Below are 22,556 nucleotides of genomic sequence, written 5' to 3'. Positions count from 1 at the left end.
ACTTATAAAATATGTATAAAATGTAAAGAATAGCAATACAATGAGCACCTGTGGACCCACCTTGCATTTGTGAGTCGCAATCCATTCATACCATCAGCACCTATCACACAGCCTGGAGCTATCATTCCAGGGGTCAGTGAATGTTTGTGAATGACTGAATGCTCGAATGAGCAAGTGACTTGAGTGTGGTTTTCTCTGTGAATCACATTGCCGTGCTTCCCACTCCTCTACAGCCTCACTGTGCTCACCCAGAGGCAACGCGGAATGTTTTAGGACAAGGACTGGTGGCCTTTTTTTTTTTTTGACCACACTATGCGGCATGTGGTATCTTAGTTCCACAACCAGAGATCGAACCCATGCCGCTCGCAGTGGAATCACAGTCTTAACCACTGGGCTGCCAGAGAAGTCTGAACTATTGGGCTTGGTATTGGAATCACAGCACCACCACTTACAGGTCATAATGGCTTTGCAAGTTCCTTAACTTCTATGTGTGGCAGTGTTCTCATCTGTAAAATAGGCAAGTTGCATCCTACCACATGGATTTGCCGTGACAGGTACCTGGCATATGGTGGTGTTCAGGTGTGTGCAAGTGCACGGTTGGCACAAGCACGTCTGTGGTCAGTGGAGTGTTCTGTGTGGTGGAACTGGGGGTATACAGCAAGTGGCCAGAGAGGGCTCGGAGTGTTGCTCCTGCCGTTCTGCCCTGCATGAGGCCAGATCCAGGGCGGGCCAAGTGCACGCCCATCATGTGCCGTGTTTCCTCAGCTCAAACACATTTAGGGGCCACGTTTTACTGTTCTGAGTCGTGATATGAGTGCAGTCCATCCACCCAGGAGACACGTATGAGCATCCAGTGAGTGCTGAGTTCTGGGGCAACGCTGTGGAGGAAGCCCAGAGGTCTTGCCAGGACCACAGAGGGTGCACGGGTGCAGCAATGATGAGTCAGGAGGTCTCAGTGCCCTGGAGCACAGAGAGGCCGGAGGGACGGAAGCTGCATTTTTTTTTTTTTAGATGGACCAGTTTTAAAGTCTTTATTGAATTTGTTAGGGCCTCCCTGGTAGCTCAGCTGGTAAAGAATCTGCCTGCAATGCAGGAGACCCCAGTTCGATTTCTGGGTCGAAAAGATCCCCTGGAGAAGGGAAAGGCTACCCACTCCAGTATTCTTGGGCTTCCCTGGTGGCTCAGACGGTAAAGAATGGGCTTGAATTTGTTACAATATTGCTTCTGTTTTATATTTTGGTTTTTTGGCCTCCTTCACCAGGAATTGAACCCACACCCCCGGCACAGGAAGGTGAAGTCTTAACCCCTGGATGGCCAGGGAAATCCAGAAGCTGCGTTTTTTAATAGGTTGGTCCGAAAAAGTGTCCCCACAACAATGCCACCAGAGCCAAGATTCTCCCTGTGTCTGCTCCCCTTCTGCCGGTCCCGCTCCTGTCTCTGCGTGTTTGTATCTACATGCACTCCCTTGAGTGTGCATGCAAGTGCCAGCAGGTGCCAACATCCAGAGACAGGAGCGGGCCTGGCGGAAGGGCAGCAGACCCAGGGCGAGAGAGAGAGTAGGAGGCTGGAGGGAAAGGGCCCGAACCTCACGGGACCTCACGGGCCATTATAAAGCCTTTGGCTCTTCCTGTGGGAGGGAAAGGAGGGTTTAAGCAAACAAGGGAAGCAGTTTGACTCATGTGTATAAAGGATTATCCCAGCTGCCGCACAGAGAAGACCGTAGACGGGCAAGAGGGAGCAGCCCAGCTTGTGCAAAACTGGAGAACAGAGGGCACCGCAACTTGAACTAGGTGGAGCGAGGAGGCAGCGGGATGTCCAGACACTGAAGCCCAAGATTTACTGATGACTGATAAGGCCTGAGAGGAGAAGGAGTCAGAGTCTCCAAGGGGAAAATGGGGAGGAGCACGTATGTGGGCAGATGGGGGCCTCAGTTTGGGCATGTCACGTTCGAGGTGTCTGTAAGACATCTCGGTGAAGACATGGGGTCGGCAGGGAGAGGAGAGGGGAGTTCAGGGGAGGGGTCTGGGCCAGACACACATTTGCAGTTACCAGTGGGGAGTAGGAGATAAAGCCTTGAGCCTCAGGCAGCTGTGGGCTTGGAAAGCCTCGTGTGCACAAAGGCTGAGTCCCTGCAATGTTGGAAGTGGGATTCTGGGTTTGGGAGACGAGGAAGCACCTGCAGAAGAGCTCAGAACAGCATGACCAGGAGGGAGGAAGCCGCCTGGCAGAGGGTGGTGTTCCCAGAGGAAGCTGAGAATTTCTTTCGGGAGAGAGGGAGGCCTCAGCGCTGTCGGGTCAGGGGATGATCAGGTGAGAGGAGGAACCTAGAAGCGACTTTTGGATTTGATGCCGTGGAGGTCACCAATGACTATGACCTGAGAGACTTCTGTGGAAGGATGGGCGAAGCCAGGTGGCCTGGTTGAGAGGAAGGGAGGAGTGGGGCTGGAGGCCATGAGTGGAGGCCACTCTTTCAGGGAGTTTTGCTGTAAGAGAAGCAGAGAAATGAGGCAGTAGCTGAAGGGGAAAGTGGGCCAGATTTCCTTTTTCTTTTTCAAGATGGGAGAAGCATCTTTGTATGGACATTAAAATCATCTGAGTAGAGAGGTAAGCAAGGATGATGAAGGAGAGGGGAGAATTTATGAAGGTGAGAAGTGGGCCTTGGGAGCAGGAGACTGGCAAACATAGGGACAGTCGTCAAGAGGCCTTAGTTGTACAAATTCCCCTCCAGCCGCTCCCACTTTCCCAGCAAGATTGTGGACAGTCTGTCAGTGGCAGTGAGCAGAGGGAGGTGGCTGGCGGCCTGGAGATCAAGGAGAAGGTGTGAGGAGTCGTCCAGGAGACAGGAGAGTTAAGGGTCCACGGGTGTGTGTCGCGATTGCCGGGCGTCAGTTGCAGCCACCACATGGTGTGTGGACACACATCGGGCCTGTGTGCAGGGGGCACCAGCCTCGCCACACAGGCTCTGCTGGGTGCAGAGGGCATTGCTTGTTTGTTCACTGCCACCACAGCTGAGTTGAAAGTTAACCTGAATTTGGATCCCTGATGGTCACATACAGTGTCCCCAGAAAGACTGCATTTTGACGCAACATTGAATTAAAAAGTCACTGTGTACACAAAAGACTGCGTGTCACACAGCATGCAAAACAAACACAGTAGAAATTGCTTACTTTCTCAGAAGAAACCACGGACCTTGCCCAGCCTGGAAACAGGGTTCTGGTCCCTTTGCATATTATAAAGGGCTCTCCATAGCTTCTGATGAGCTTGCAGCCCCAAGTAATTTAAGTAAGATATGAAACGATGCATTTAACCAAGTGGGGTTATTTCTTTATGACACCTAGAAATTAGTCTACTGAAAGGCCCTGGAGCCCTTTGGGCCTAGAGATGGCTGCAGCCACCACCAGCCACCACACTGCACTGGGCCTCACAGCTGGCGGCAAAGGTGACTTCCAGAGGGCTAGACTCAGGCTCCGGCCATCCGAAGTGGCCAGTCTGTGAGACTGGATGGGTGGATGTGTGCTGTGTTGGCTGACAGACAGTTAACAGTGTCCTTTTTCTTTTTCCTGGAAGAGTCTTTATTAGACCGAGGGTGTGTCTCCTCCCTGGCAGTCCCTTGGAAGGGAGGAAGGACCATAGAGTGTCTTGGAGTGGATCTCCCGGCGGGCTCTGCGGTTCCCCTCTAAAATGGCTTTACCTGAGACAGCCTACCAGTGGGCTCCTGAATCTTTTTGGCAAGCAGATGGCGTTCACATAAGGGCAGCAGACTTAGAGTCTCCTTCTGTTAGTCAGACCCTACAAGGACTGGGGGCACAAGGGCCGAAGGGGCCAGGCCAGGATGCTCCGCAGGCGGCTGTGGCCAGGCCTCCGCAGTGACTTTCAGCCAGGCTGCCCTGTTGCCTGGGTTCCAGCATCCACCCAAATGAATACACACTGAAGCAAGTATAAAATGTCATGGAAGCAGTGTGAAGCCTTGCCTTTGGCTTTTTGTACGTGGCTTTCTTCAAACTGGAAAACTGGGAGGGGGGTCAAACCAAGGAATGTGGGGCATTGAGTTTAGCCTCATGGTTTGCCTTCTACTCAGCTCTGATGCCTCTGCTGCAGCTGGGCCATGTCGGATGGAGGTGGGGGTCAGGCATATTGAACTCCCCTCAATGGTTCCTCAAGGCCTGGATCCTAGAGCTCTGGCCCTGTCCTTTCTTACAGTAGCAGAAAAGTAACAAACACATCACCCATCTTGATGGACTTGGTCTGGCATTAGACATTCTGGAAGACCACCAGAAGGAAGGCTCCATTGTCCCTGCTGGAGGTGGCATTAGCTGGGCCTTCGAGGGCCTCCCCTGCTTACCTCCAGCTGCCCAATATGGGCCTCTGAAGCAGACAAGCCAGAAAGTAACAGACCTGCCAGAGCAGTTGATCTAAACTAGCTGCATGTTGAAATCACCTAGGGAGGGAAAAAATACTAATGCCAGGGTCCTGCCCTCACAGATATTGATGTAATTTGGTGTGCAGTCTAAGAGTCAGAAATGTTAAAATCAGTCTAGGTGTTATTCATATATAGTTTAGAACCTTGGTTCTCAAAGTGTGGTCTGCAGACCATAGTAAAGGCATCACCTTAGAGATCGTAAAAATACAGACTATACCGCAGACCTACTGAATCAGACTCTGCATTTCAGGGAATGAAGGGAACATTCCTGAGCCGACCACATGGCCTGGTGCTGACGGCTCAGGTGGGGACACTTGTCAGGGCTCAGCATGGAGCACAGTTAGCACTGGGCTGGTGGAGGGCTGTGCTAATGGCACCGGCTGGCAGAGGGGGGTGGTGAGGGCACCTGGCAGCCACCTGGGTTGGTGGAGACCTCTGCAAGCAACTTCTCTAACCTTGTCATTTTCAATGTCATTTCAGCGTTCCCCGGAGACTGGACCCCAAGGAGCCCCTGGGTAGCCAGAGAGCAGCTTCCCCAACCCCGAAGCAGCCTTCTGCTACCACTCCCGGCCGTGAGAGCCCCCGGGAGACGAGGGCACAGGGCCCTGCAGGCCAAGAGGCCGACGGCCCCCGCAGGACGCTGCAGGTAGACAGCAGGACGCAGAGATCAGGGCGGTCCCCCTCTGTGTCACCAGACAGAGGCAGCACCCCCACATCACCCTACTCCGTCCCCCAGATCGCCCCCCTTCCCAGCAGCACGCTGTGTCCCATATGTAAGACCTCGGACCTCACGTCAACCCCCAGCCAGCCGAACTTCAACACCTGCACCCAGTGTCACAACAAGGTCTGCAACCAGTGTGGGTTCAACCCCAACCCTCACCTCACCCAGGTAATCACCTCTGCGCCGGCTCCCCCCACCCCACCTGCCTTCCCAGGCCTCCCCTGGTTCCCTTTCTCTTCCTGGTCATTTCCCTTGGCCGTCAGCCCCTGCGTCTTCCCTGGGCTGGGATTCTGGCTCCCAGGTGTGGAAGTAGAGAGCAAGTCCTGGTCCCAGATCTCCAGAGGAGCTGATTACTGCGCCTCCTGAAAGCTTGGGCTCAGTCCTGTGTAGAAGATGCTTTCCTATCTGCTCCAAGTCCGACCTGGAAAAATGCCCTAGGGAGGCCAAAGAGAGCCTTACGGATAGCTTTTCCCATGGGTGCACACTTGGAGAGGGTCATGAGCAGCCTCAGGACCCAAAGAGAGGCAAATCTCCCTGACCCCTGGCCAGCCTCCCTCCAGTGGGTCCTGGAGAGGGGACCAGGGGAGGGGAGCAGGTGTTAAGGGAGGCAGGGGACTGGGCTTTGGGAAGAGCCTCCTCTGTGTCCCCTTCCGGTTAGCTGGGGCCTGAGGGGGCAGAGCAGCTCCCCTTCGCCGGTGAGGAGCCAGGATTCACATGGTGACAGTGTCCTACCCTCACTCCGAGGCCACTGGAAGGTCATTTCCATGAGATTGGCCTCCTTTCTGCCATAGAGGACCCAGGGTCCCCAGCCCTACCCTGGCTGTGTTGGGATGCTTTGAATTGCTGTGGAGTGCTCATCCAAGCCCAGGAGCCTCTCTTAGGTGCCCTGGAGGCCAGGTGCTCCAGTTTACTAGCTGGGCTGGGGCCCGTGCCTCTGAAATGAGTGGCTCCCTCCCTCCCTGCTGCAGTAACCCCCGGAAGTCTCCGATTGTCCCCCCAGAGCTCTGCTCTTGGGCTGGTTGGAGCATGGTGACTGCGTGGCTGTGGCTGCAGCTGGGATTAGCAGCAGCAGGAGCCGTTTGGATCACGTGGGTGGGGGAGGGCTGAGTGAGAATCGTTCACAGGTCGGGGTCTATTTGTGACATGAGGTGCTGTGGGTGTGGGACGTGTGGTTTGCGAGAGGTAAGTGTGAGATTCCGAGGAAGGAGCTGCCGGTGTAGGGAGATGACTCAGTGCATTTGGAGTCGCTCCTGGAGTGTGGGGGCTTCCTGCGGAGGCGTGCACACTCGTGATTATTACATCTGTGATTAGAAACGGCCCGTCCCTGCGCTGATCAGTTAGGTAAGCGTTGCTCCGTAGTATCTAGAGCACTGTGATGAAGGCCAGGGAAGCTCACCTGTGATCCTGCTGCCGAGAAGCCAGAAGCACCCAGCTTCGCAGGAGCAGGGGGTTTGGCAGGCAGGGATGAGAGGCCACTGCGGGAATCTCCCCACCCCACCCCCCGCCGCCTTATGCTGGCCCTGCCCCCTGGGATCCAGCCTCTGGAGAGGCTCATAGAGCAGCAGGACCTGAATGACGCTGGGTGTGGTGGGCGGAGATCAAGGGAGAGCCACACATGCAGCACCAGTTCCACGGTGGGCCTCCCAGCCTTTCCCCCACACCGAGGACCTTCGGTGAGCAGGGAGGGGAGCCAGGCTTGGGCTGCGCCTGGAAAAACAGCAGAGTGGGAGGGCCTGGCGACACTCAGTCCATCTGCCTCATTGTGCCTGGAGGAGCCGAGGCTCCGGTCCAGGAGGAAAGGGGCCCCCAACTTACTGCAGAGGAAGAGCAGGCCTCCGGGCCAGGCCCTTCACGGCACGTCCAGGCAGGAGCTCCGAGACAGGGCTGTCACTGGCCGCCTTCCCCAGACCTGCTTTCATGGCTGTGGGTATGGAACCCAGTTTGGGAAATGCTGACCATTCTCCAGGTGCTCACCTGACAGGGTCTGAATGTTTCTCGCCAGCCCCAGGAGACCCTCCCAGTGAGGACGCACTGACCAGGAGCCCAGAGGTGTTCACATTTAAGCCTATCCAGTGCCCAGTGATGGGGACAAGACAGGAAGGCTGTTCTCTCCCTGGATGTGGGTTCCTACACAAGCACCATAACCTCCCGAAGGTCGCATTTCTCTCAGGGAGAAGCAGGCTGTGGGTGCCAGCCTCGGTGGCTTTGCTGATGCCCCAAGCCTGCTCCACTCTGTTAGCCCGCCTCTCTGCTCTTCAGTGACTCTGCATTCAGGTCTGCCACCCCTTTCTCCTCCAGGACAGAGACACCTGTTCTGATAGCTGGGCGAAGCAGACAGGTGTGGCCGTGGGCCAGCAAGTAGAGGGGAACAGTGAGGTCGGGGTGGGAGCCACTCCTGGAGAGGATGAGCCGTGCCCTGTCTGTCAGCCCCATCAGGGGTCTCCTTGCCCCGCTCGGAGCTGCCCCAGCAACGCATGCTGGCTTGGAACTCCTCCAGAGGAGTCCGTCCTCACTCCAGGAACAGCACCACGGGAATGAGTGCTGTGCGGAGGCAGGGTTGACTGCACGCCTGCGTCTCACTCCAATCAGCAGAATTCTCCTGGAGCACCACCCAAAATGAGGCTGCAGCCTGCACCCAGGGGCGCCCACCCTCTGCCCCTGTGGGTACAGCAGGGCTGCCACCTCCTCCCCGCTCTTCCAGGTCCAGGAACCCGTGTGCCTTCCACCCCCCTTGCTCTAGTCAGAATCACTCACAAGCCCCCTCTAAGAAAACTATGGAAACATGATCACGGTCTTTCTCCACCTGTTCCAAGGTCTAGATGTTGTTGAGATCAAGCTACTGTGCCATCACCCCACCCCCACCCCCTGGCAAACCTTGGGCTTAGGTATGTACCCAGGGTGGGTGGTGTGGAGAAGGGAGGGAGAGACGCAGTGGCCACAAGCCTCTTCCTCTCCTGACTGCATCCCACTCTTTCCGGCGGCGAGGGCCGGGCCACCAGATGGCCTGGGGGTGGTGCTGTGAGTGCAGCCTGGATCCCTCTGCCGCAGCCTCCAGCCTTGCCCCGTTCCCTCCGTTCCTTCCTGGTCACCTTGCCACCCGCCCAGGCCGTGAGGAAAGAGGAGCAGGTGTTAGAAGGACATGGATCAGCGGTGGGCTGAGGAGCGGCTAAGGTGTCTTCCTCTCTTCCTGGGCCCAGCCCTCCCTGTTCCACCTCCAAGCAGAGGGGATGTGAAAGGACCTCTAGGTGGCCTTTGTTCCTTCTGGGTGGGTTTGCTTGGCAGTAGCCACTTTGACCCAAACCATCTCTGAGTCAATAGGGAAATGCCCTGAAGCTTCAGCCAGCCCTGGGCAGCTAGCCCTACCAGCCCTGCTCCCAGGAGCTGGGCCTCTCGGTTGTCTCGCTTGGATCACTGTGAGGTGGAGGCTAGAGTCACTGGGGCAGACCGATGAGGCTGCTGTGCAGGAGAGGGGGTTTTTCACTGCTGCGGCCATCAGGCGTGGCACACCTAACTTTAGCTATGAGAGGAGGCTGTAAAATTATCTGAGAATGAATATATAGCACAGAGAAGATAGGCCTGGGAGGGAGGGGGGCCATCTGGTGTAGGACCGGGGGACTTGAGGGCTCTTGGGAGGTGGGGAAGGACCAGCAAGGTATAAACTCTCTTCCTTTCATGGAGCTTCAGGCTAGTGAGGCCTTCCAGCCCCAAGCAGCAATTGGGTTCAGCCTCCACTACCCAAATCCTGGCCTCGGATGCTAGGCAGGTTCCGAGGACCTTTCTCAGGGTCCTGACCCAATGACATTGGCACGGACCTCCCCTGTGGGCCAGGCCTGGCTGAACAGGCTCTGGGCCAACGTGCCCTGTCCTGTGGGACCCTGTGGTGCCCACCTCTAGGCCTGAGGTCAACCAGTTGACAGGGGAATCAGTTTAGTGGCAGACTTGAGACAGTCGGATGCTGGATGAGGCAGGTGACGTGTCCGATGCCGTGGGCAGTGTGAGCACACAGTCCTGCCCCCGTCCCTGGCCCACAGTGGGCTGCATGCCTCCAGTCGCGGCCTGGCCCGTGACTCACAGCCCGGAAGGGCATGGCATCATACTGGCCAGTGGGGCCCTCCCAGGAGCCTCTGGACTTGGCACCAGCAGGGAGGGCTCATTTATAACCCGCTTCTGTGATGTTTCAGCTTGTACCAAAATGGAAAAAGGCGTGAATGCAGCATCAGGTATGATGTCAGTGCAGTGATCCGACACGCAGCCTGCCTGCTCTCCCCGGGAGGGCTGGGCTCTGAGGCAAGCGGCTGCTCTCCGCAGGAAGGTGGGCCACGTGACGTGTGCCACCCTCCTTCCTCCTTGCTGGTGGCGCCGTGGAAGGGGATGCTGCAGGAGCACCCATTACTGCTGGGGGCCCAGAGCTTCCCGGCAGCCCTGGAGGTGACAGCGCCACAGGCCCCACCCTGGGCAGCCTTCTTTGGGGCCAAATAACCACATGCAAGGCTGGATTCTACCCTCTGGGGCTGAGACACAGGGCGGCAGGTGCAGTGCCACCAGCGTCCCTGTGGGAAAGATAGAGAAACCCGTCCCGAAAGGTGTCCCCACTCCCCTTCCTGCCCCGGAGCCCCATGGAGGGAGAGGCCACGCAGACGTGCGCTTCCCAGAGCCCCCAGCCTCCGGCTCCTGGAGGATGGCATCACTTCCATTGCCCTGTTGTGCACTGAACGGTGCGAGGAAGGGAGCAGCTGAGAAGGCTCTCCCGGGGAGGACCTCCCTTCAGAGCCCACGGGGCTTGCTGTGCTCACCCTCGAGCCGGCTCCTACAGCACAGGCACTGCCTCCCTGCTGGAAGCCACTTTCCTAGAGCCTCTGCTTCCCTGCCTCCGGACCAGCACACCGCCCTGAGCCTCCCCACCCCCACTGCTGCTCAGGCCCCCACTGGGCGGGGTCCAGGGGCCTCTGTGCCTCTGAGATGGCAGGATGGGCCCCTCGCTTTCAAGAAGGATCAGCCACCACCTGGCAGAGCCATCTACCTGGTAGCTGGAGCCCTGGGAGGTCCCCTTAGCTCCACCTCTGGGTCTTGGGACAGGAGGTCTGTGACTGGCACATCTCCCAGCCGAGTGCCAAGTTAGGCTTACGGAGTTATCTGATAACAATGCTCTAAAACAGGTCCTCTGTCACACTGATGGAAGGCCTGCTCTCTGATTCTAGTGGGCAGTAGGCTAGGAGGGTGCCCAGGAGCCACAGACACGGTCCAGCCAAGGAAGACTCTCTCTGTGGTTGGTCCCGGAGTCTGGGGACCTGCCCCAGGCCTGGTCATGGATCCATAGCCTAGGTGGGCTGGTGATGCACAGCCATCTCCCTGCCCAACCAGTGGGCCACCCGCATGTCCCTAACGTGGGATAAGGATCTTGGAGTAGGGAGGAAGAGGCTGAGGATGACCCCCTCCCAGCAGGCTCCCAGGGGTCCACGGGGGAGCCAGAGAGGGGAGTCTTACGGATTCAGAGATTTGCTCAGCCAGCATCCTCCCCAGGAGGCCTGTGTGCTGGTCCTCTCGGCCCAGGCCTGGGCCTGGGAGGGGCTGGGAGAGGGCACAGTGCAGGCTCCTCGCCGTCTGGAAGATGCTAGATAGAAATAGTTGCACCCATCTGGGAGATGACTCACTGAGGGGCGTTTTAGCCGTTTCTTGGCGAGGTTCTATTTTGGGTGAGACGCCTGTGACAGCCTGGGTGCCGGGGGCTGGATAAGGGGAGCTTCTTGTGGTAAGTGCAGTTTTAGCACAGGCCCTTGTTGACCCCTTGTTGATCCAGGACCCAAAACAGGGTCTCCCTGAAGTCTCAGAATCAAAGGGTCTCACCTCCCAGATTCCTCTTCTCCGGAAATCCCACCTCAGGGCATGCTTCACAGACAGAACCTTGGGTGTGAGCAGTGTACTCACCTCAGGAGCTGAGTCTGTGGCTTCCGCCCTGGGCCAGGGCCTTGGCATCCTGCTCAGGAGGGTGATCATCTCCTGGGTTTCTTTGAGGGTTAGCCCAAACAGCTCGCCTCTGCAAGCTCCTACTTTGGACAAAAATGAACCCTGACACCCCTACCAAATATGACTTCTTTAAAGGAGTCTTGGGGCTGAGTCCCAAGGACACACATTGTCTTCTCTGTGACTTTCTCCGTCCAAAAGTATACAGAGCTGCCTTGGGTCTTCAAAGCGCTTAGATGAGTTCACAGTTCCCGGCTTGGGGTGGGGCAGTTCACACCCAGTGCTATGGCATGACTAATCTTATGGTTTCCAGAGCTGGGCTTGGTCTTTGGACCTCTCACTTGACTTGCATGAGGCTCAGTGGCCTGAAGAAGAGGTAGACATGTGAAAGGCACTGGGCTTCAGGCTGCAACTCAGGAGCTGGGCAGGGCTGGCAGGGCCAGTCTCTCCAGCAGCATCACTTCCTAGCCGGGTAACCGCAAGAGCCAGAGGCTAAATCATATTAGACCTTGGTTTTTCTCTACTGTGAAGACAAAATGAAAGAGTGCCTGCAAACATGCCCTGCATGATGCAGGGCGCCATGGGGTACTCACCAAAGTGCATGTTTCTCCCCTGTCTCAGATGCTACTCTTGGTTTCATGGCAAGACAGCCAAGCCCAGGCTCCCAAACTCCAAGTCAGCCACAGTGGCAGCCGTACAACCTTGTGACCTCAAGGCAGAGAGCAGGGCCAGTGGTACCTACTGAGGATGGGCAGAAGGGGCTTTCTGCCCCAGGGACCAGACTGAACTTTCCCTGGCAACTAGGCTACTGTGGTGCATTCAGACTCTAGTTGCAACCATGGATGAGCAGACTTGTCCTCTGCCTTGGCTCAGGTTGAGAAGGAGGAGCTCCTTCCACACCATGGGGTGCTGACTCTCCAGTCTCATGGCTGTAGCCTTGTAAGAGCCATGCCCCTATTGATAGGTTATCAGGCTTCATCCCCCAGCAAGACTCTGTGGCGTAAGCTCTGCTCTGTGCCCGGTACTATGCACTGTCCCTGGACCACCTCAATAAGAGCTCATGGGCAGGGCAAGGAGACACCCAGAGGAATAAAGTAGCATACGCTTTGGGAAAGAACAAGTACCATGAAGACAAACTGGGTGGTTAGCTACAGAGTACTTCGGAGGGATTTTCAATCATATGGTCAGGAAGGGCCCTGATGGGGAAGTGATCCTGGCTGAGACATGTGCAGGTAGCTGGCTCCGGGGCTGAGGAAAGGGTGAGTGAAAGGCCTGGTTATGAAGAGAGCGCAAAGGATCGATTGGTAGAAGAGGAGACCAACATGCCTGAGGTGAGAGGGCAGGAGAGAGGGACAGAGAGAGGCATAGGCTGGAGTAGATGGGGGCCCTCCTGGATCACAGAAGAGAGTTCCCATGGTAAGTGAGGGGGGAGTCCACTAGAGGGCTTTGAGCCTGTAAGTGACATGCTCTGATTTATATTTGGATTTTGAGAGGAAGATAATATTGGCTCATGTAACTGGGAATCTGAGGGTAGATTTAAGGCAGAGCTGAATCCAGAGAAATAAATGAAGCCATGGGGTCTGCTCGTTTCTCCTGTCTTGGCTCCACTTCTGACTGTCTCTTCACTTCATTCTTAGTGCCTCTCTGCACGCTGGGCAAGAAGGCTCCTGCCCACGCCACTGCTACGTCCTTCTGATGAGTGACGCTATCTCCTACTGTTCATTCACCCTGAAATATGGAAGGGCACTGATTGGCCCTGTTTGCAAGGTCATGTGCCCATCCCTGCAACCCTGGCTGAAGCCAGTGATTGGCCCAACCCATATGTGAGCCTGCTCTCCTTGGGAAGGAGCTAATGACAGAGAGAAATGACACATCCATCCTGTGAACAGCAGCACATGCCTTGTTTAGTCTGGAGGCACAAATTATCCCTAAAAAAAAAATTTGTCTTCCTTAAGAAAGCAAAAGATTTTTTCATTTGGCTTACGTCACTCACATCGTATCACTTTGCCCTCATTTATTTCGCTCTCAAGAAGTTTCATTTGTATCTTTTCTCCTCAGCAAGACTCTGAGCTCCTCAAGGACAGGGATCATGGTTTCTTTTTGTTTTCTTTTCCTCCCTCTCCCACCTACTATTCTTCACTCCTTTATTCATTCTGCAAGTTTTTATTGAGTGCCTGTTGCATACCAGGCACTTGTTCTAGGGCCATGCGGTCTGTCCTGATATACGTTTTAAAAGATCACTCTGCTGCCCTGTGGGAGTGACCTGAAGCAGGCAGCAGGGGAAAGAGAGTGAGCAGTTGGAGGCTATTCTTAGGTGGCTCTAGTGGTAAAGAATCCACCTGCCAGTGCAGGAGACACAGGAGACGTGGGTTTGATTCCTGGGTTGGAAAGATCATTTGGAGAAGGAAAGGGCAACCTACTCCAATATTCTTGCCTGGAGAATCCCATGGATAGAGGAGCTTGGCGGGCTACAGTCCATGGGGTCGCAAAGAGTCAGACATGCCTGAAGTGACTTAGCATGCACAATGAGGGGTCATCCAACCAGGAGGATGGGAGTGTGGGTTGGCGAGGTGGGATGTGGAGACGCACGATGTACCCAGGTACAGCCAGTGGGTGTGGGAAGGACTGTGGCCGGCAGTGGGTCGGCAGTTTGGGGCTGGGGGGTGTGTGAGTGCCTCCGTTCATCTCCGTGTACCTGGCAGCCCAGAAACACCTGTCCCAGGCTTGGTGCTCCTGCCTGTGCGAGGAGCTGGCCCTGGCTGCTGGGGGCTGCGAGGACCTGGGCCGTGGGTGCCCCAGTCCTTAACGTCCTGGTGACCCTGCTGCTTCCTCCTCAGGTGAAGGAGTGGCTGTGTCTGAACTGCCAGATGCAAAGGGCTCTAGGGATGGACATGACCACGGCGCCTCGCTCCAAGAGCCAGCAGCAGCTGCACTCCCCGGGCCTGTCTCCTTCCCACTCCCCAGCCAAACAGCCCCTGGGGAAGCCAGAGCAAGAGAGAGCTCGGGGCCCAGGGGGACCACAGCCTGGCCCCCGGCAGGCCGAGACAGCCAGGGCCACCTCAGTGCCGGGGCCTCCCCCAGCCGCCGCCCCTCCGGAAGTGGGGAAGGTGTCTCCCCAGCCCTCTCTCCCCATCAAGCCTTCCACAGCCGAGCCTAGGCCCCCAGCAGGAGAGGCCCCAGCCAAGAGTGCCACTGCAGCGCCCTCCGGGCCTGGTGCTGCTGAGCCAACCCAGGAGGGCCTCACTGGGAAGCTTTTTGGCCTTGGTGCGTCGCTGCTGACCCAGGCGAGCACCCTCATGTCTGCGCAGCCTGAAGCGGACTCCCAGGGCCAGCCTGCCCCGAGCAAGGGGCCGCCCAAGATTGTCTTCAGTGATGCCAGCAAGGAGGCTGGCCCAAGACCCCCAGGCTCAGGGCCTGGGCCCGGGCCCACAACTGGAGCCAAAACTGAGCCTGGTTCAGGGCCCAGAGCCCAGGCGAGAACGGGGGGAACCACCAGCCCAAAACATGGCAGAACAGAACACCAGGCAGCATCGAAGGCTGCTGCCAAGCCAAAGACCACGACGAAGGAAAGGGCCACCTGCCCACTGTGCCAAGCTGAGCTCAACGTGGGCAGCAAGGGCCCCGCCAACTATAACACCTGCACCACCTGCAAACTCCAGGTGTGCAACCTGTGTGGCTTCAACCCGACGCCCCACCTGGTGGAGGTAAGAGCTGGACCAAGCAGGTTCCTCTGGGCCTTGGTGAGGGGCTGAGCCTGGGGTGATGGAGGGCATCAGAGTCAGAAAGGGCAGCAGAAAGCTGATTCTGGAGCAGTCACGGGACTGTCCCTATCGCTGCAGCAGGGCTCCACTCCCTTATCTGGCCTTGGCCCCAGCCTCTCCTTCCACTCTGAGAGTTAAGTGGTGCAGTGAATGGAGTCCTGGTGTCCACTGTCTCTGACCAGCTGACCAGTGCCTGAGGCTGGTCCCAAAGGTAACCAGGCTTAGGAGGCCCTGTGCTGGCTTCCCCATTCCCAGCTATCATGGGCATGGCCCTGATGGAAGATTCCAGTCACCCCTGTGCATGCAAGAAGGGCCTGAGGTCCCACCTTGCCCACTGTCTGTGACCCTCACAGGGGTTGAAGGGCAGTTAGGCAGTGGGCTATGCCCCCATGCCCAGGGCCAGGCAGAAGGCTTCCTCATAGCACGACAGCCCAGCCAGGCAATGTCCTCCCTTCATTTCCTCTTCCGAGGTCATGGGTGTTAATGTTTACTTGTCAATGCCATAACCTTTGGTCCACAGATTCTCCCTGGCAGGGCCTGGCTGTCCATGGAGCTATTTGTGGAGATGCTCAGAGATGTTCTTCTTACCCAGAGGGAAGTCTGAAGAAGTACTGGGGTTGGGGCCCATCTCTCTGTAGTCCCTCTTCCACTGGAGGGCTCTGGCCCTGTGCAGAGTGGGGTGAAAGTGGGCAGGAGGCTTGGTATTCTCGTGAAGCTTGGAGCCCACCCTGGGAGGCTCCGAAGGTGCCCATGGAGCTACCCTGGCAGAGCAGGGTGAGCCTGGGCTGGGAGGCTGCTGTGGCTCCTCCCCTCACCCCACTCCGTCCCACCAGGTTCATCCATGCGAACTCCACTTTTGCTGCCTTGCACATAGCTGGGTATGTCCCCTTCCGAGAGTGCCCATGGGGTCTATGATTGGCTCATCTGGGCAGGTTGATGTGTCCCTAGCTGTGTCACATCAGGAGATGTCAAGCCCCCTTCTCCGGCACACAGCAGTTTCCTGAGTCTTGGGGCCCCTGGGCTGAGCCATGTGTAACTGATGGCGGGCAGAAGAGTGTGGTGCTATGACTGCCGGCCCAGAGACAACAGAGGAATGTGTGTGGTGGTGGAATGGGCTCTGTGGCACCTAGTTCTGACTTGTCTTGGGTCAGGCCTCCGTGGGAGCAGCTCGATAATGAGAATAACTTTGGCTGCGAGAGGCCATGTTTTCCAACATGCAGGGAGGGGTGGCTTGAGCAAAACAGATGACCTCTTCATGGATGCCTGTGTGGCCCTCCAGGCCCTCAGTGCCGCTGCCCCAAGCCCTAGGTCTGGTGGCTCACCGGAAGATGGCTGGCCTGGCGGCCCAGAGAGCTGAGGGGACACCAAGGAGCCACTGCAGAGCAGAGGCGCTCTGGTCAGAGCCAGGCACGCACACACTGCTGGGTGGGGGGACCTGAGCCAAGCCCCTCTGGCCCACTGTGCTGCCTAGTCCAGAGGACCTTGTCCCCAGGAGACCTCCTGGCCCACATTTCCTCATTAGGCAGGCTGTGCAGAGGGGAAGGCAGAACTGTCTCTGGCCAGGAGGATGAATGTTCCCGACAGTGCCTTTCAGTGGCCTCCGGGCCGGGCCAGAGGAAGTGCTGATTCTGCCCAAACAGAAGAGTCTCAGTCACATGCTGACTCGGGGTGAGCGGTCTGGATTCTCAGCTCAGCCTCTCGTGAGAGGTTGGCTTGTCATCTTCCTGGACTCTGGAGCTTCTGCCCCTTGGCGGTCATGGCCTCTGCCCCCATCGTCCATGTCCCGCTGTCTCCACGTCCTGCCCCACTGCCTCCTCCTGGGCCAGGGCCACCCTTGCCTCCACAGGATCTGTGGGTTCCATGGGCTTGATGGCAAAGCTGCTGGGTGTCCTGGTCCTGTGCTCCTGACAGCAGTCCGGAGGTTGCCCAGCTTCTCTGACTCATTTCTCCTCAAGGCTCTGTTGCTTAAAGCTGCTATCCCCAGAGGGCCCGGGGCTGCTCCTGGGGAAGTGTGGATGGGCAGCCATCATGCCACTTCCCATGGTTCCTACCATTAGACCATGCCACCATTATCCATCAGAGGTGCCACCTGGCAATCTGGGACATCCTCAGCTCCCTGTCCCCCTGAACATCCTCCATGGCCCAAGCCTTGCGGCTCTGCCTTCTCACTGTCTAGACTCTGGCCTCATCTCTCCATCCCAGTAGCCACGGCCTTACTCCAAGCCTTTGTCCTCTCTCCCTGCAGACAATGATCAGAGTTTTCTCACGGCTCTGCCTCTTTGGGTCTTGCGAGGGGCTGATGGGAAGGGACTGGTGCTTGGTGTGTCCCCCTCCCCCGCCTTTCCCACCAGCACTGTTGCCTGTCCTCAGTGGGCCATCTTTGGTGTTGTCTCAGCGAATGGCCGCTTGGCTCTTGGAGCAGTTTTGTGTTTCCCTGTGTATTCTTGGTAAGAGGCTCTTGGTTTCTCAGCAGGTGGCCCAGACACATCCCTCCGTGGGAGGGAAGTGGCAGGAGGAGGTAGGGAAGAGAGCCTTCTCCAGGACCAAGGGTTAGGTCTGCCTTGGCAGTCTCTCCCCATCAAGCTGCCTCTATGCACAACGTGGAACAGAGGGAGCCATGTCAGCATGCGTGCTGGGTACCTGGCGGGGACGGACCAGCTCCCTCCAGGCCTCTTAGACCTGCTGTGGCTCCAGCCACCTGTCTGGGCTGCCAGGGTGGGGACCATCCCCAACATCTCTGAGCCGTAAAAACCTTTCCACCTTCTTTCTCCAGAGGGAGTCCAGAGCACACAATGGAGGTGGCATTGAAAAGCTAGATCTCTTTTCCCTTTGAAATTTCCTCCAAAAAATTAACCATAGTGCTACTTAGTGAGTCATTTCATAATTAAGAGTTGTTGATTCCAAATTTTTTTTACCTATTTATCTTTTTGAAGGATAATAGTACCCTCTGGCTTAATTTTTAATTGGCTTTCGGTTCAAAATAGGGTTTGTGAAGAAATTAGTGCAATCGGAATAGTTACAGTAATGCCGCCAGCTTCTTATTTTATTATAATTGCTGAAGTAGCAGCCATGGCCTTGAGAAGTCAGACCTTCCCGTGGCAGAGGGCCTGGCGCCTGTGATGTGGAAGGGGCTGGGGGAGGGGCTACCTCTGCTCTACACTTGCCTCAGTCTGCCTCTGGGAATAGATCTCAGGGAGCCTCATTTCCTCCACGCGGAATGGGAGCCATAGCGTTCTCTCTTAGGTTTCTGTGAGAACCAGTGAAATGCCATGCCTCAGACCCTTGTGCGAAGCGAGGTCCAGCACACAGGCAGCCCTTCAGCCAGGAGGTCGGAACCAGAGTGTCCGAAAAGGAAGTCTCTGCAGGGACAAGAAAGTCCCTACCAGCCCCGACTGCCTGGGTGTGAATTGAGCCTGTGGCCAGTGCAAGCCCCTTGTTTCATCAGGTTTGGCCCCAGGGAACGAACACATTTGTTGTTGCAGCGTGAGTAGAGGGCAACCCAACTGTGAAGGCACACCTTGGGGCTCTCAGCAAGGATTCCTCTTATTGGAGGCAGAGGCCACAGTCAGGAGAGGAGCAGCAGCCCAGTAATGGCCATGCCTGTGGTCCAGTGTGCCACTCTTGGGCTTTTATTTTTTTAACCTCTGGGCATCCTTGTCTCAGGAGTTCTCATTGGCTGTCCCGGGTCTTGCAGTAGGACTGGGGATACGTTGGGCTAGGCAGCCAGCCCAGTGTCACTGTAACCAGGTGGACACACCTCAGCCAGCAATACCTGCAGAGAGACTGTGTTCAGCAGGGTCATTCAGGCACAGTGTGGGGAGGAGGCGCGCTGGGCTCTCTCGGCCCACGAGGCACAGCAGCTAGTGATTCTGGAAGGTAGGAGGTCTCACATGCCTGCCGGGGGTTCCCTACCAACTCTCTGACAACTCAACGTCCCCTGCCTCGCCCTGAACCCACCTAGCTCCGTCCGAAGGGTAGCGCGTGAGATGGTGATTGCCCTTAGGGGCTGCTGCCTTCCTGCCCCCGGAAAGGCACTGGACAGAGGGAGGCAAAGCTGACATGGTCATCAGAGCCTCCCATTGTCTATCCCCAGGTCCCAGATCATCCCCAGCCCACTGGCCAAAGGGGGTAGGAAAAGAGCAAGCAAGCAGCTCCTCAAAGCTGGGGCTGGGTGACGGAGAGTATGACAGAAAACACGCAAGTGAATGAATGAATGAGGGGTAGACACTAAACGGGGAGAGGGAATGAATGAACAGGGAATGAAGGGGTGGTGGTGGAGTAGGGGCAAGTGAGGGCCAGAGATGCGAGCAGCACAAACAGAGGATTCAGGGCTGCAGTTCCAGCTTCTTCCCACCCCCAGGCACGGCCTGCCTCCCATCCCAGCCTCATCCTCCAGAAGACTTGGGCCTTGGCCAGGTCTCCCTCTGGCTCCCCTTCTAATGGTCCCAATGCCCTATACCCTTCTCCCCCCACCCCCAAGGGGCTCGGGAAGGGCCTCCAGCTACCAGGTCAGGTGTTTATTTTTAGCTCTTCCCTCACATGCCTCTGCCTCCCCCACCTCCCTCCCCCGCTGCCTGCTATAGCAGAGCCAGGAGCAAGAGGGCCAACTGGGGCACCCCTTCTGCAGCCTGGCTGCCTCTGTGAGGAGTAAGTGTGGGAAGGAACAAGGCCCCAGGGAGCCTGTGACCACAGTCGACACACTGCTGAGGGCTGGGCCTCTGGGCTCGGGTAAGCAGGCCGCTGCAGGGGCTGTTCTGAGCTCTAGGCATGAAGTCTGTCGCCTCCATTCTGGCCACCCTTCCAAGGTGTCCTTGCTTCATTTGGACTGTTTCTTCTGGGGCTGGGTCTGCCAGCCAGAGGTGGAGGTCAGAGGTTTGCCAGATTACCAAGGTGAGCAAGGCAGATGACCAAGCTTCAAGAGGCCTAACCTGGATGGCCATCTACATGGGGCCAAGGGAGAACCAGGGCAGTGTTACCTTGGGCCAGCCCCCCTATCCAGGCCCAGATCCTCACCCCGTGATGCTGATCGTGGGGCAAGGGAAGGGACTGTTTGCTCATTTCTAGAACTTTCTCTGGGCCTATGCTGACACCCCTCTCAATCTTTTTGCCACCTCACAGCTATCTCCAACATGGAGGGATTCCCACTGTGACCCAAGGTGATGCTGGCCCAGCCCACCCAGCAGTTTCCCTAGGCACCAAGTGAGCCCATGGCCCAGCCAGGGGCAGCACCCATGACCTTGTAGGAGTTTGTACAGGGGACACACAGAGCATCAGATAAGGTCCCAGGGAGTCAGCAGTGGTGCTGGAACCAGGCCCTGCAAGGAGCAGGGTGAGGACATGTGGGACCTCTGAAGGGTTCCCCTCCATAGCAGAGCCCCTCTGCTCAGGACCTGGGTGTGGAATTCAGCCTCCAGGAGCTCCAGTCTCAGGGAAGCAGTCTCAAGGCCCGAATCCCAAGCCTGTGGAGCAGACCTATCCCTCAGTCAACACCCAGGCCCTGCCACCAGCCTGGCCTGGCCTTCCGCCCGGGGCCCAGGGCAGAACCATTGATACAGCACCCACTATGGTGGCCTGCAGGTGCCAGGCCAAGAGCAGACATCTTGGAGGTACCATACTTCCAGGGTTCTGTTGGGTGGACTCAGGGATGTCGTGGGCCCAGGGGTGGTATGTGAGCTAAGAGTGCTAAGGATTCTGGTCCTCTGGGCTGGTAAGGGCTGAGGGCGCTCTCTGGCCCTGTCCCTGGCTCTCTGACCTTGTGGTTCCATGTCCTTTGGTTCCCCTGACTCCCCATCCTGATGGTCAGGCTGCTGGCAGGATCCCAAGAGTCTGGGCACCCTCATGTGTAAGAGCAGGACAGTAGGGGTGCCAAGGCTCTGCACCCCTGGGGCGAGAATAGACACTGGGGTGCCTGTTACTCTCATTCCCCGCCCAAGTCCCGCCAGGGAGGAGCTCTGACTCTGGAGGAGGCCCTTGGAAGACATCCCCTGCCCGCCGCTGAGCTGCTACAGAAATCACCTGCTCAGAGGTGCTCAGACCCTTCCCTGTACAGACAGTGGCACCTGGGGGGGGGGGTTCGACTTGGTTGCTGGGGTTCTGGAAACTTCACCATTGATGTCCATGTCATACTTGGAACAACCCCTTTGGGCTCTGGCTTCCAAGAAGACTGTGTACCAGCCCATGTGTCCGTCTTAGTTATGGCTGTGTCTCCAGCCCCCAGCACTGAGACTGACACAAAGAGAGTAGTCTTGAAAGTGAGGGGCTGATGGTGGAGGAGGATCCCAGCCTGGCTCTGGAGGGAGCAGGGCCCCTGGCCTCAGAGCCAGCACACAGTCCCCATCAGAACAGCCCAGAGCCTGGGGAGCAGGAGGAGGCTTTTGCATGGGGGTCTTTGCTGGTCTAAGACAAGGTGAGTTGGGTTGGAAGGTGTGAGCAAAGGGGACTGCTCGGCCCCACCCCCAACCACCAAGCAGGACTTCCCCTAGACCGCCTCCCCTGGCCCCGCAAGCCGGTCTCCTCCCAGCACAGCACTTACTTGAGAATGGAGAAGGATGGTGCCTGAGGCCTGAGAATTAGGAGGCTGGGGAGGGGCAGTGCATCTGGGAGGTGCTCTCAGCCTGATGCCCTTCCTGAAAGGGTGTGCTCACCTGGGGGACTCTGCTCCACTCCCAGGGGTGTTCACAACCTGGGGGGGGTCCCCAGCCCCCCTCTTCCCTAGACCATGTGCTGCTTTTGTAGCCTCCTCTCTCATACAGGTCCTCCTTTTCAGCCTAGTAAAAAGCTCCCTGTGGGGTAAGGAAGGGATCCTTCCTTGGGGTTTGTCTTTTTAATGCTGTACATGAGCATCTAAAGGCTGGGGCCCTCTGTCATTTGGGACCAACAGACCCATCAGTCTTTTGCTCCTCATCAGTCCTTTTGCCTGTAGTGTCATGCTTTGGGAGTCTTTCTCCTCATGTTTATAGAAATAGTCACGGAAGTCATCTTTAAGTACTTCAGTGTCTTCGTGATTTTCATCAAAACCCTCCTCTCTCGTTTCCTTACAGAAAACTGAGTGGCTCTGTCTGAACTGCCAAACTAAGCGGCTTCTCGAGGGCAGCCTGGGAGAGCCGACGCCCCTGCCGCTGCCCAGCTCACAGCAGCCCCCTGCGGGGGCCCCTCACCGTACAGCTGGAACAGCCCCTCCAAAGCAGAAAGGGCCACAGGGGCTGGGCCAGCCATCAGGCCCCCCGCCTGCCAAGGCCACCCCCCTGCCCACCAAGGCCAGTCCCCTGCCCACTAAGGCCAGTCCCCTGCCCACCAAGGCCAGTCCCCAGGCCAAGCCCTCTAGGGCTTCTGAACCCAGCAGAACCCCGAGCAGTGCCCAGGAAAAGAAGATAGGAGTCCCAGCTAAAGCCGAGCCTGTGCCGAAGCCCCCTCCAGAGACCACCCTGCCCCCTGGGACTCCTAAGGCAAAAGCTGGGGTGCGGAGGACCGAACCCACCACCCCCATCACCAAGGCTGTTCCAGAAGCCCCCAAGGGTGGGGAGACAGAGGTCAGTCATCATTCCCAGGGGTCCTGGCTTTCAGGCAGGGGAGTGTGGAGAAGGATTTAGCTCCCTGCGGGACTGGGATATGGACCTGGGACGGCCCTTGGGGCCAGAGAGGACAGCAGGGCCACCTTGCTGAGGCATGGTGGGCCTGGAGCCTGTGGGTTCTA

General features: G+C 57.2%; 1 protein-coding gene across 3 annotated transcripts in view; it reads left to right on the top strand.

Moving 5' to 3' along the window:
• BSN (bassoon presynaptic cytomatrix protein) overlaps nucleotides 1-22,556 on the top strand; it is a 78,813-nt gene that overhangs the window by 35,506 nt on the left and 20,751 nt on the right. For 2 of the 3 annotated variants that reach the window (XR_011563043.1, XM_070776690.1), the window contains exons 2-4: nucleotides 4,901-5,309; nucleotides 13,940-14,806; nucleotides 21,904-22,392. Coding sequence is in view for 1 of the 3 variants with exons in the window: in XM_070776690.1 (XP_070632791.1) it covers nucleotides 4,901-5,309; nucleotides 13,940-14,806; nucleotides 21,904-22,392 (1,765 nt within the window). In the remaining 2 variants the exon portion in view is untranslated. The remainder of the gene's footprint in view (nucleotides 1-4,900; nucleotides 5,310-13,939; nucleotides 14,807-21,903; nucleotides 22,393-22,556) is intronic. The other variant, XR_011563044.1, reaches the window with a different exon arrangement.

Source organism: Bos indicus, chromosome 22 (genome assembly GCF_029378745.1).
Source record: "Bos indicus isolate NIAB-ARS_2022 breed Sahiwal x Tharparkar chromosome 22, NIAB-ARS_B.indTharparkar_mat_pri_1.0, whole genome shotgun sequence".
In the NCBI taxonomy this organism is placed as follows: Eukaryota; Metazoa; Chordata; class Mammalia; order Artiodactyla; family Bovidae; genus Bos; species Bos indicus.
This window is presented reverse-complemented; position numbering and strand designations above follow the sequence as displayed.